This window comes from Leuciscus leuciscus (genome assembly GCF_965113295.1).
Source record: "Leuciscus leuciscus genome assembly, chromosome: 11".
Lineage (NCBI taxonomy): Eukaryota > Metazoa > Chordata > Actinopteri > Cypriniformes > Leuciscidae > Leuciscus > Leuciscus leuciscus.
In genome coordinates this window covers 4583129-4595913 of record NC_138735.1, presented here as the reverse complement: position 1 = coordinate 4595913, position 12785 = coordinate 4583129, and the positions used below count along the sequence as shown (strand labels likewise).

At 39.3% G+C, this 12785-nt stretch overlaps 2 protein-coding genes and 1 long non-coding RNA gene across 3 annotated transcripts in view; 1 reads left to right on the top strand and 2 right to left on the bottom strand.

The window, feature by feature from the left end:
• The window catches only part of LOC309509533 (NACHT, LRR and PYD domains-containing protein 3-like), a 643973-nt gene that overhangs the window by 500369 nt on the left and 130819 nt on the right, over nt 1-12785 (bottom strand). The gene's annotated exons all lie outside the window — the stretch shown is intronic.
• Nucleotides 2912-8484, top strand: LOC309509541 (uncharacterized protein). Its single transcript, XM_082184317.1, has 18 exons — nt 2912-2980; nt 3079-3156; nt 3713-3908; nt 4069-4238; nt 4319-4420; nt 4681-4913; nt 4994-5172; nt 5265-5355; nt 5498-5642; nt 5782-5981; nt 6124-6241; nt 6323-6414; nt 6493-6604; nt 6746-6832; nt 6910-7092; nt 7182-7334; nt 7904-8093; nt 8252-8484. Exons 3-18 carry the CDS (start codon nt 3721-3723, stop codon nt 8277-8279), a joined length of 2271 nt encoding a protein of 756 aa, XP_082040443.1. The 5' UTR covers nt 2912-2980; nt 3079-3156; nt 3713-3720; the 3' UTR covers nt 8280-8484.
• Nucleotides 11406-12574, bottom strand: LOC309509632. Its single transcript, XR_014209954.1, has 3 exons — nt 12285-12574; nt 12096-12176; nt 11406-11876 (listed from the first exon to the last, which is right to left on the bottom strand). It is a non-coding gene; the product is annotated as an uncharacterized lncRNA (long non-coding RNA).

The window sequence follows — 12785 nt, the reverse complement described above, 5'->3', positions numbered from 1 at the left end:
CGAAACGAGCGGTTTGTGTGAGAAAACGAAGAGTTTTTATATCGTTTTTACCTCTTGAACTCAGCCACGTCCAAGTGATCTGAGAGCGCGGGCGGGTATAGATATATACACTAGATGTCGCCTTGGCTACTGCGAAACCGTTTGACCTAAAAATATCAAAATTGAAACTACTGCGGAAAAAAAGACACCTACGTCTTGGATGCCCTTGAGGTAAGCTAAAACATACCAACATTTAATTTCAAAGTGAACTATACCTTTAAGGATATAACGGTGGGTCACATTAGTAGGGTTAAATATAACTTAAATCAAACCATAAATGTGTTCACAAAATAAATGGGCAGCAGTTTCTTCAAAAAGACCACAAAATGAGCAAGTTTAATCAATATCAAGATATTTACAGATAGATGAATTAAACGTGTCGTTCAAATCTTTTAAGTTGTTGCGCGTGTGATAACCATAGACTGTAAAAAAAATATGGACGTAGTGTCCGTGACGTCACCCGTAGGTTTCTGAAGAGCATTTTTGAAGCCTAAAGTAGGCGGAGCCGGCCGTCGCCATCTTGGCCTTGCGTCACTCCCGGATAACAGAAAATAGGCAAAGAGGCGGGGCGGGAGTGGAGCTGAGGAGCCTTGCTAATATGATTCTGTACTATTCTGCTAGTTGAAAATGTAAAATTGGTTGATGTTATAGCGCACACAGTTGTTTCCGCACGGAAATATGATGGTTTGCTCATCAAAATACAACAAATTATTCCTCACTCCTGTCCGCAATCCGAATATATAAGCACGACCCAAAAAAATATTCAGGGCGAGTCAAATGGCTGCCCCTAGAACATTTTTATCTGGCCCTCCAACAGGTTTTTGATGTTTAAAAACCCTCGCAATCTGATATCAAAGTGCCCTCTGCGCAAAGGTTTAGCGCGTTCATCAGCGGTGAGTTTAACAACGCACACGGTGTGCAACCGCATTCAGCGGTGATTTTAACAACACTCAACTGCAGGTAAACCGGAAATCAGAGGTGAGTTTGACCAAACCAACGCTCAACTGCAGGTAAAACGGCATTAAAAGATGAGTTTAACAACGCTCCAAGGCGCGTGCAAGTAAGCAGTTTAAGCATTTTCTTGTCATAGGTAAGTTAGGACGCTGACTGCTTTAACTAGAGAGCATGCTGGATAAAAACGTATTTTTATCGGAGGTTTGCTGATTTTAATAAATATATATATATATATATCATATGCTACGATTGTGTTCAATTAATCAGTTTTATTTGTATTTTTTATTATTATTAAATCCTCTAATTAATAACGCTGACGTCACCGTATGGGTCGATCCCAAGGTCCATTGCGATTTTCCACTCGGTAAGTAGAAGAGTTAATTAATAGAGATGGATACTATTCTTACATTTACACATCAAAAACTGTTGAATTAGGACAAGAAGTTGTGTTTAGAAACTTTGTAAGGTGGCCATTTCATTCTTATGACGATAAATGATCGAAGACTTTATAGCTTTCTGCACCAAAATATCGATTTTTGCAGGCTAGCAAAGTTAGCTAACGTTAATTGAATTCAAGTTCATTTTTGTCGCATATATAATCATGTAAGGTAGCCTACAATCATAGGGGAATATAAGATTTTCAGTATTACATTAGGCCACAATTATTATCCAACATTAAATGTTCAGAATGAAGAACGGTGTTGCCAGATTGGTTAGTTTTACAGCCTAACGTATCATTGTTAAAAATCCACGCAAAATTATATAATAAACACCCACATAAATCCATAATAAACTATACAAATTCATAACTACTATTGTGGCTAATCACAATTTTTCAATATGAAATAAAAGATAATAGAGAAAATAGAAAAAAATTCGCTAAAGAAAATAGAGTGAACAGAACCAAGTCCATTTTAGTTTTTTAATTGAGCACTTCAGTGCTCATTAAAAAAAGGTATATTTAGCTCTGTGCATAACAGTCACAAAAATGTTATATTTTATCCATTGTTAAGTCATTTCATTGTCTCTGTCCCATTAACTCCCTCCCCGTAAACAAGTGTTTTTTTGTTTTTGTTTTTAGATTCTTCCAACATTACCCACCTACTAGTAGATTATCATTACACCACCACAACCAAAGGCCCTTTTAAGCGCCAACCTCTCTGGATTTGTGCACTGTTTGTCTTTCGGTCTGTCTCTCATTTCTGTCTGTGTCTCTTATCTCTGTCTGTCCATCTCTGTGTCTGTCCTTCTTTTTCTGTCTGCCCCTCGTTTCTGTGATGACCACTACACGTGTCACCGATTGTCAAGATGACAATTACATGGAGGGGAGACGGATGGCTCTTGAAATGAGCTTAGAACATGTTCTGACTGAAGCCAGGGTAGGTGTTTTTTAGGCGTTTATTTTTTTTAAAATTAATTTTCAGATGCAATGAAGTAGAGTGCCTACATTGGGTCCTAGTCCTATTCTATGTATTACCACATACAAAAAAATCCATTGTACCTTAATGGTTGAAGAAATATTTAGGCTATAATAATCACTCTTGTAGACTATTATATAAGCCTAGGTACCTCAGACTCATTCAGTCTGTGATTGTATCTAGCTCCTCTCAATTGTCAAACATTTTTATGAAAGGGGTATAGATTTGGTTTTTACTTTTGAACTCCTTGGTCCAGCCAAACTGAATGCATTGATCAAGGATTCTTTCTTGAAATTGTTTTTCCACCTCAAAATATATAGGGTATAAAGTTTATGATAAGAGTTTTTTTTTTTTTCATATCCATTGCATCTTTTGTTAAAAATATATTTAACAGCCTAATCATGATTTTCACTTCAACCCCCAGAAAGAATCCGAGGAGCAGAGGCAAGTTCCCCCTCCGCCAATCCCAAAAAGGGTGTGTTTAGGGCGTGGCAAGCCAAGGGGGAGGCGTGGAGGGCTTGGCAAGCCAAGGGGGAGGCGTGGAGGGCGGCCCAAAGCCTCAGCTACCGGTAATAATAATAATAGTAATTGGTTACACATCATGTCAATAAATCAAGTTGTGTTGGTGGTCTAACTTGGTTTTATTTCTCTGTGTGCTCTGTTGTAGTTACACACAACCAGATCGGGAACTACCTGCTCACTGAAGATCTTCCTGCAGCCAGTCTTGATCCTCAAGTGGAATTTGGTAAAATATGGTCGAATACATTTGAATTATTTTTAGGTAATTTTCTGAGGCAGTTCTGAAAGCAGGGTTCACCCAAATCCTGGATTCATGTAAAATTCTGGCATAAAATGTTAAAACTCGAAAGCTTGCCAGACCTCCCGTGCCTAGTTAAGGCCTGCTAAGGCATGAATTGGCCTGTGGCGGTATCGGACGTGGCTTAGCGAAGGGTCAGTTGTACCCACATCAACTGCTTATAAATCATCAAAGCCACAAATTGTGTCCACAATGGCCTGAGTCCTATTATTGAACCACTTTTTTGGTAGTTTCAATCACACATTTAGTATTTTCAATTTTGTCCCAATGGAATTACGTCTCAATTTTCACGTTCATACAATTTACCCTGATACATGTTTCAAAGTATGCTGAATTTGGCCCTAGATTGTTGGAAAGTTGATTTGGAAAAGTTCTGAAATTTATGTTACTGAAAGCATTGGCAATATATTTACCCATTTTTATGAAATCATGGGTCTGCATAGAAATGGTCCTTTGTCAATTAAATTAATATTTGTCTTTGCAGAAAAAAACATGGAGAGCCTCTCTGCTATGTCGGACTCCCCTGAAATCCAGAGGGCATCATCATCATGGGCTTTCAGGCAGCAGCAAGCCTCACAAAGATGGAAGGAGGCAAGGCCATTCCACCTTAAATGCCTCATCCAAACTCAGGATGTTGGCCAACCATTTTGTAGCCATTGCTGCAAGCCTGCAGTTGTTAGGTGAGATCTCATTAATGAGATCTCATACTTTGTAGGTTTTTAGAGTGCATCACTAATTGATGTCTTCATGTTTCGGATAAACTGCACGTTTATGGTGGAGTCAGGGCTGTTTTAAAGAGTTGGTTCAATGACTATATTGGTTCATTTATTTCGTTCCTAGATGCAGAGAGTGTCTGCCAGACCAGTGGTTCTGTGAAACCTGCGATAGCAAGACTCACAGAAGATGGCCACTCCACGATAGGGAGTCAGTCCTTGAGGGCTTTTTTAAAGCTATTCCCCCATCTAAATATTTTGTTAGAGGGGAGGGAGGATACAGCTCACACGACCAAGGTAGGTAATTGCAAAACTCTTTTGTACTCTTATGTAATAAATCTAGTAGGCTAATTTTGTGTTTATCTTTCCTTTGCTAGCTTGTATTTTGCCAACGGTGAGAGTGACTCAAAAATGTCCCTGTGAAGTCCCCAGCATAACTGTGTCACCTGGCAAAGCAGTCATTTTAATTTCCATCAATGGTAATATTTCTAAACTCTGATCTTTTTTGAATATTCAGCTGTTTCCCCCTTTTTTTGCCTTTGCTTTAAAATGAAAATAATAGTACTTTAACTAAAACGACAGAATACATCTTGTCATTATGATAAACCAAAAAATATATACTTATTTGAACTATGCTGGTGTGATTCTACTCAAGATGTAGCCCAAGTGTCTTAAGGTGTGCCAGCTGATTGTTTCTAAAAACTCAGGTATTCATGGGTTTGTTTTCTTATTACCCAAGGGCGTTATGACATGCACCAGCCATTGTTTGCATGCCAAACATGCCAGCAGCAGTGGGCTCCAGAGTTCATGGACCTCATAAACAGTGGATACTGGCCAGCTTCCACCAGCTCTTCCACTTTGTATTCCCTCAACCTTTTCAGCAGTGTGAGGGAACTAAAAGTCATCGCTCCGGCACTGTCCAGACAAGCCTTGGCAAAGCTGCTGGAGCACCGTACAAAGTGTGGTGGGTGGGTAAGTATTCACCATATTATAGAATTCTTTACCATATGTAGACATCTCCAAAGTAACATTTAATATAATGCATCTTTCAGTCAGGACCAGTGTGCGGGGACACGCTGCAGCGCAGCTTCCTCGAATTTTCATATTGTGCTTTTGAGGAAGACAGCATGTCCTGCGGTGCACCTTTCACCTGCCCTGCTTGCACCCCAGACATGCTGGCAATCTCTGTGGATGGCAACAGGAAGCTATACCGGTTTCTCCGAAGCGGAAGGTGATATTTTTTTCTTCCAGTATAGATTGATCTGGATTTTTTTATATTTAATATTCAGCATAGATTAATGTTCTGTTTGGTTTCTTCCTCAGCTCCGACTCTTCGTTTTTTGAAGGAGCATTTATTGCAGAAGACACATCTGTGTCAACATTTGTTGATGTCCTGCATAAAGCTGTGAAACAGGCAGGTTTCAAATTATTTCTTAATATAATTAGTATGCTTTTACAGCCCAGATTGTATTTGCATTGGTGAAAAAACTGCCCTCAGCTTCAAATTACAAGGAGTATATACAGTATGTTTATAGTGTGTTTCATTTACATCACAGCTACCTGGACAAGGCAGATGTGGGAGCTCCTCGTGGACAGCAGCGAAGGAGACTTCTAGGAGGACCTTCAAGTTGGACGAAGAGGGCATGGAGGTTGCGGTGTGTCGGCATGGTTTCCTCCTTAAAGCGCTCAATATGTTCAGAGGTGAGATTATAATAAATTGTTTGCTGTTAAATGTAACTTTGTATTGTTGTTGTTTGTATGCAGCTTATATACCCCTGCTTGGTTGAGTTTCCCATTATGATCTCTTCAGAATGTACAATAATAATTTTTATATCCCTAGGTGAAATCTTTGCCTACCCCATGTATCTGCACAAGGAGTTGATGAGTTTAAAGCCAAGGTTTATCGCCATGGATGTAATGTGTAAATACTGGCCATATTTACACAAATCAGCAAACATCCTTCCTGATCTCCAGGGGCTAACATCAACCAGGCCTTTCCTAAGCGTCATGCACGCTACAGCACATTCCTCTAAGTGTGAGGTATGTTCAGTGTTTATTATGTTTAACTATCATCGGAAAATAAGTCCCTCTGCTGTGCGTCAGGGTCCGGTTCGCCTTGTCGTTACTTATTATCCGATATGATCGGCGGACATTACATTATCCCTTACATGCCTTCTTCTAGATTACATGGAGTGGCAAAAACCAAGAAGGAGCAGGGTCAACTGCAGGGGAGGAAGTTGAACAGGTGAACAGCTACCTCTCCCGCTGTGCCTTAACAACTAAATACATGTCGAAAGGAGGTAATTGTAGAATTTCTCTTCTAATGTAATTTTTTTTATTGCTTTATTGCATGATTTTCACTCAACATTTACTCTCAACAGCACGTGTGGATATGCTTACAATCCATGCTATGGCCTGGAACTACAAAAAATTCACAACACTGCATCGGGCATTGTCTGCAAGATATGTGAAGGTGTGTTCTCTGTAAATGGTTTCAATTTGTGGTTATTGTGTAGCTTTGTGTAACTGTATTGTTTAACTGTCGAATTAGACTTGCCAGAGGCTTCAGGAGGAGACAGCAAGTCTAGCGGAGCTTAAAGAAAGCTTGGCTTGCACTGATGAAGCAGTGTGGGTGTCTGATGTGAGGAAATGGGCAGCTGGTGGTAAGTTTGAACCAATAACATGTTTCACTTTGTGCTTCCTCATTGGCGGCGATCATAGATCATGATATTTAAGCTGTCTACTGCTTACTATACTGCATGCCACTATCTCTGTAAGCCTGTGTTTTTGTGTTGTGTTTCCAGATACAACAGGTACTTCCCTAGAGCAGTCCATTGAGGGACGTTACCTTAACGTGAGGCAGCGGAAGCAGGCTCTATACCGCCAAAATGGTAGAATTACATTGTCTATAGATAATTGCTCACTGTATTTTTGGTCATTTTTTTATACCTTCTGCTTGTCTTTACAGATAGCGGCAAGTTCCGTCACCGCCTGCGGAGAAAAATTGCTGAGAGCAAGAGACTGCTGTTGAAAGACATAGAGACATATAACAGTCATGAGCCTGCCATGGCAATTGATCTAAATGAAGTGGAGCAGTCACTATCAGGAGACAACCCATCCCCAACATGGCCGTGGGAGGTTCATGGCAGCGGTAAGCAGAGTTTCCTGAGGCATCTGATTTATTTTGTAAAGATTCAAGTCAAAATTGTTATTTATACATTTTCTTTACTTCTGTTGTAGCACAAATCCAAGACAAGTTAAACATTTTCAACAAAGCCATGCTGAAAATGAGACTGGAGGAGGAAAGGACAATACTTGTTCAGGAGATGGCCCAGCACTGCTCATGGTTGCAGAAGTTGCAGGCAACTCTTAAAAGAAAGACTTCAGAGGAAGGCAAGTTTCATCTTTGTAACCATACCAATCAAACAAGGAAGTAATGGTGTTAAGGACACCATACTTTAACTTTACCTAACAACAGACATATCTTACTAGAAAGCAGTTGAAAAACATTACACTGACCATCTAATTTTGATGAGTTATAACAAATATTATAAAGCAAGGTGGGTATGTGCCATCCAGAAACTTGCGCTCTGCAAGCGAACAACGTCTTGTGGTGCCATCTTAAAGAGGCTCAAAATCTCTTTCTCAGACCTTTACCATGACTTCCCTGCTGGTGGAATGATCTGCCTATCTCAACCAGAGCTGCTGAGTCCGTAGCCACTATTAAGAAACATCTGAAGATGCATCTTTTTCAAAAGCACTTGATCTAGTATACTAACATTACTCTTCTCTTCAAAAAATAAACCCAAAAACGTTTCTGTACTGCGTTAGATCAAACTGAGAAAGGTCATAGCACTTGCATATTGTTGTCCTACTGTGGGTTTAACTAAAAGCGTCTGCTAAATGAATTAATGTAAATGTATGTCATGGTAATTTGGATGTTTTTCACTTTTCACTTACAGACAAGCAAAACAAGGGCCTTTCCTGTCTCTGCAGAAGACGTCTATCTGAAGTTTCGGATACGTTGAAAGAGGTGCATCTTCAATACAAGGCTGTTTTGGGTCCTCGGGGCTCTGCTATAGAGCTGGAAGAGGAAAATGAAAGTGATTTCAGCAGTCCAGACACCAGTGAAAATGAAGAGGAGGAGTGCAGGTAATGATTATGTGAAAAGTGTCTTTTTTTTTTTTTAATACCCTTGATTTATGTAACCTGTCAAATTGAGTAAAGATAACATTAATACTACATTTGTTTTCCAGAGTTTGAATAGGGACATGTTTAATGTTTACTCTGTTTGTGTCTGTGTCTCTCAGGGAGGAGCTACCGGGCAGGTGTCTGTAATCGATTGATTGCAGCCTGGGCAGTGTGAGGGACTTTTATGGCTGCTATTCCGCTCCTGTATCACATTGTTTTCTTTTTGTTCGCCTTTTTGCCATATGACTGATTACGCCACACTTTTATTTCATACCATATCATTTATACTGATTATTGCTTATTTCTCATTTTTCATCTCATATATTTACTGTAATAAATCACTATTTTTTGTATCTTAATCCATGTGTGGTCTCCCATTTAATTTTGCCTGGGCAAAAAGGAGCCTGGTCAGGGTTACACTGTTGTTCCACTTTTCTGGACTTGTAAGGTTTATATATGAGCTAAGTAAAATCACACCTTACTCATTCACTGACAATAGCGCTTTCTAGAAATCAAAATTTTTCCAATCTTATGCTCTGCCTCCTGACAACACACAAGCAGCTGGAGGTCCCTGAATCAAAATATGTGCCACATGCTGACATTTCATAAATTAATGGGTGTAACACTTATATACTGTACAAGGTGTTACAAGTATATCCGGTACATCAAGCTTGCCACGGCTGGTAAGGTCAGTGAAATTGGGTTTATCTCAAAACACACCTCTTTTTATCATAATAATCAATCAAAATATGGATGTTTTAATGGTTTGTGTATGATTTCAGAACTTTTGTTGACCAATTGTCAAAAAAATTAATATATTTTTAAAACATACATCAAATGTACACTCACCTAAAGGATTATTAGGAACACCTGTTCAATTTCTCATTAATGCAATTATCTAATCAACCAATCACATGGCAGTTGCTTCAATGCATTTAGGGGTGTGGTCCTGGTCAAGACAATCTTCTGAACTCCAAACTGAATGTCAGAATGGGAAAGAAAGGTGATTTAAGCAATTTTGAGCGTGGCATGGTTGTTGGTGCCAGACGGACCGGTCTGAGTATTTCACAATCTGCTCAGTTACTGGGATTTTCACGCACAACCATTTCTAGGGTTTACAAAGAATGGTGTGAAAAGGGAAAAATAACCACTCGTTACAACCGAGGTATGCAGCAAAGCATTTGTGAAGCAACCTTGAGGCGGATGGGCTACAACAGCAGAAGACCCCACCGGGTACCACTCATCTCCACTACAAGAAAAAGAGGCTACAATTTGCACGAGCTCGCCAAAATTGGACAGTTGAAGACTGGAAAAATGTTGCCTGGTCTGATGAGTCTCGATTTCTGTTGAGACATTCAGATAGTAGAGTCAGAATTTGGCGTAAACAGAATGAGAACATGGATCCATCATGCCTTGTTACCACTGTGCAGGCTGGTGGTGGTGGTGTAATGGTGTGGGGGATGTTTTCTTGGCACACTTTAGCCCCCTTAGTGCCAATTGGGTATCGTTTAAATGCCACGGCCTACCTGAGCATTGTTTCTGACCATGTCCATCCCTTTATGACCACCATGTACCCATCCTCTGATGGCTACTTCCAGCAGGATAATGCACCATGTCACAAAGCTTGAATCATTTCAGATTGGTTTCTTGAACATGACAATGAGTTCACTGTACTAAAATGGCTCCCACAGTCACCAGATCTCAACCCAATAGAGCATCTTTGGGATGTGGTGGAACGGGAGCTTCGTGCCCTGGATGTGCATCCCACAAATCTCCATCAACTGCAAGATGCTATCTTATCAATATGGGCCAACATTTCTAAAGAATGCTTTCAGCACCTTGTTGAATCAATGCCACATAGAATTAAGGCAGTTCTGAAGGTGAAAGGGGGTCAAACACAGTATTAGTATGGTGTTTCTAATAATCCTTCCTTTAGGTGAGTGTATATGCAAATACAGAGCAGCACTAGAGGCATTAAATAATAATAATACATTTAATTTGTTTGATTGGGGAGACAAAGAAAATGTGCAGTGTTGGGGGTCCTTCAGGAGCATGGTAAATACTGCCATAGAGAGTACTGTTGCAGTAGTCCAGTCTGGAGGTGATGAGGGCATGGATGAGATTGATGCATTGGAGAATTAGTTCATCAATATAGAATATGGGGCTATGTATGCAGTATGATGCACCGAAGTAAGCAGGAGGATAGAACATGTCTTAATTCATATGAACTGACATGCACAGGCTTTTAGCATATGGGTTACAGTTTACATAGCCCCATATTGTAGATTGTGGAACCAACTTTACAGGTGGTACATTTTGGCCTATTTACCACTGAAGGACAGCTGATTCAACTACCAAAACCATATATTTTTCTAAAAGCCTATAGCTTGTGACAATGACTAACCCTAACCCTAACCCTAACCAGTTCTGTCAATGGTTGGAGAATTATTTAGTGAACTGGTTTGTCCCGAAAATTACTGTCCACATGCTGTCTGAGGATCCGAGTCTGAGCCCTTGACTTGCCAAAGCAGGTTAGCTATGAAACTGGATATATTTAGCAAAACATATAAATCTGAATTTATTTTGCCAAAATTGCACATATCTTTATGTTTTATGGTCGTGATTATTGTTCATGACATACTCATGATATTGTACTGTATCTCTGCATATGATATGCCTGGTGTGTGTGTGTGGCAATAAAATTACATATGATATTTAACCAGATAGAAGGAAGCATCTGAGAAAATGTTACTGCCCCTGGACCCCAGGTTACCTCAGTAGAGCCCACCGAAGGTGTAAAAAATGGCACATTTAAAAGGGCTTGAATCCTTAAAACACTGTCAGATCTTTCTGAAATGTGTTATGCTTATTACTTAAGATATGGTTTACAATTATATCGGTTATTGGTCCATCTCATGTGCAATTATGTTATATGAACCACATCATTCAATGACAAACGATTAAAAGTGTAATTATACAAAATATATCAAAAATGTGTACTTCTGACCCCTGTTGCTAGGCAACACCCTGTACAGCTTGGCTAAAGAACAATAAACAGGCTGCATGAAACTACAGAACTTTATAATATCACCCAATTACGCACTGAGTCATTGTTAGAAGGAAAAAAATTTTATTGTTACTTATGCTATGGATTATCAATACATGAACATTCAATCAGAGGAAGAGTGTCCACTCCACACACATTGGGGGCACACCCGGAGTAGTGGGAATAATCTTTTTGACTGTAAACATCAAATAAACTCAGATCACAAACTGCACAACTACCTTTAACAATAAAACACTGTTAACATACTAAATTTAAAAACTATTCCATATTTATTAATGTAATGCATACTAATTTCATTTACAGACATTGCTTCTTTTAATTAATTTGTACTTTGTTGAATGTTGTCTATTTGAAAGTGACAAAAGTATCTCAAAATTATTGTCTTCTCTATGCATATATGTATGAAAGTGACAAAAATATCTCAATATTTTGCAAAAATTGAATTTAATATACATTTAATGGAAACTACAGGGATGCAAGCAGATGATAGGTGGACAGGTGTGTGGGGTTGTGTTTAGGCTTAACAGGCTGTTTGATTGGACAGCCGTGTGCTAAAAGCGGCATGAGGTAAAAGCGGCACCACCACCACCACCATTGTCCACTGGAGCATTCTTATCGTCTTGGGTCTTCTTTTTGGGTCCTTCTACAGTCTCACCACCACAATATAACAGGAGAGCCTAAAAATCAAATTGGAAAAACATAGATTTATGGCCAAAATGCCAGTCATTATTGGGAAATAAGTCCCTTCAGAATGAAGCAAGACCTGTTCGCCTTGTAGGGAGTTATTTTCAATATAATGACTGGCGTTCTACACATGATCCCTTACTTATTAAATTACTACAGTCATTCACAGACATATTGTGTGGCTGTGAAATGAAAGTGAAAGATGTACTTACCAAGGATCAACGACCAAACAGTGGAGAGGTACTTCTACAGAGAAGTGGGACACGAGAAAGACCGGCTTCTTCAGCTTGCTTCTGGTTGGGGGGAGACAAATATGTAATGCTCAGCTGACATTTTCCAGTGGGTGTACAGAAGTTGGTAAAGTAAAAAATTGAGGATGTCCAAAACAGTACAACACTTACTTATCTACCTTACCAAGGACCACTGATGGAACTGAAACCAAATAATGGAGTGGGACCACATCAGCCTATCAGGAGCAGTGACTGGTAAAACATCAGTAAAGGGACAGATGTAAGGTCATTTAAAACACCAAGAATATAAAGTTTCAGCTAAATCAATCACACACACAACCCCCCAAAACAATCACAAATTATCAAATATTGTAAATAATCACACTACATCACCTTCTATTGTATGAATGTTGGAAACTGCCAGGTTGGAAACGTGTTTGTGATGACCATTATGGATATTGCACATTCATTTTAAATAATTAACACTGTCATCAGTGAGGGAATTTTTTTTTTTTTTTTTTACAATAAATTGCATCTGACTTACAGCATGTCAGTTACTCAGCATAGAGAGAATGAAGAGTCCTGCTTCCATTTGTGCACACATTTTGCTCGGTTGAATAATTTACTAACCTCTTGATAAACCACATATCAAAAGAAGAACCTGTTTCTGTA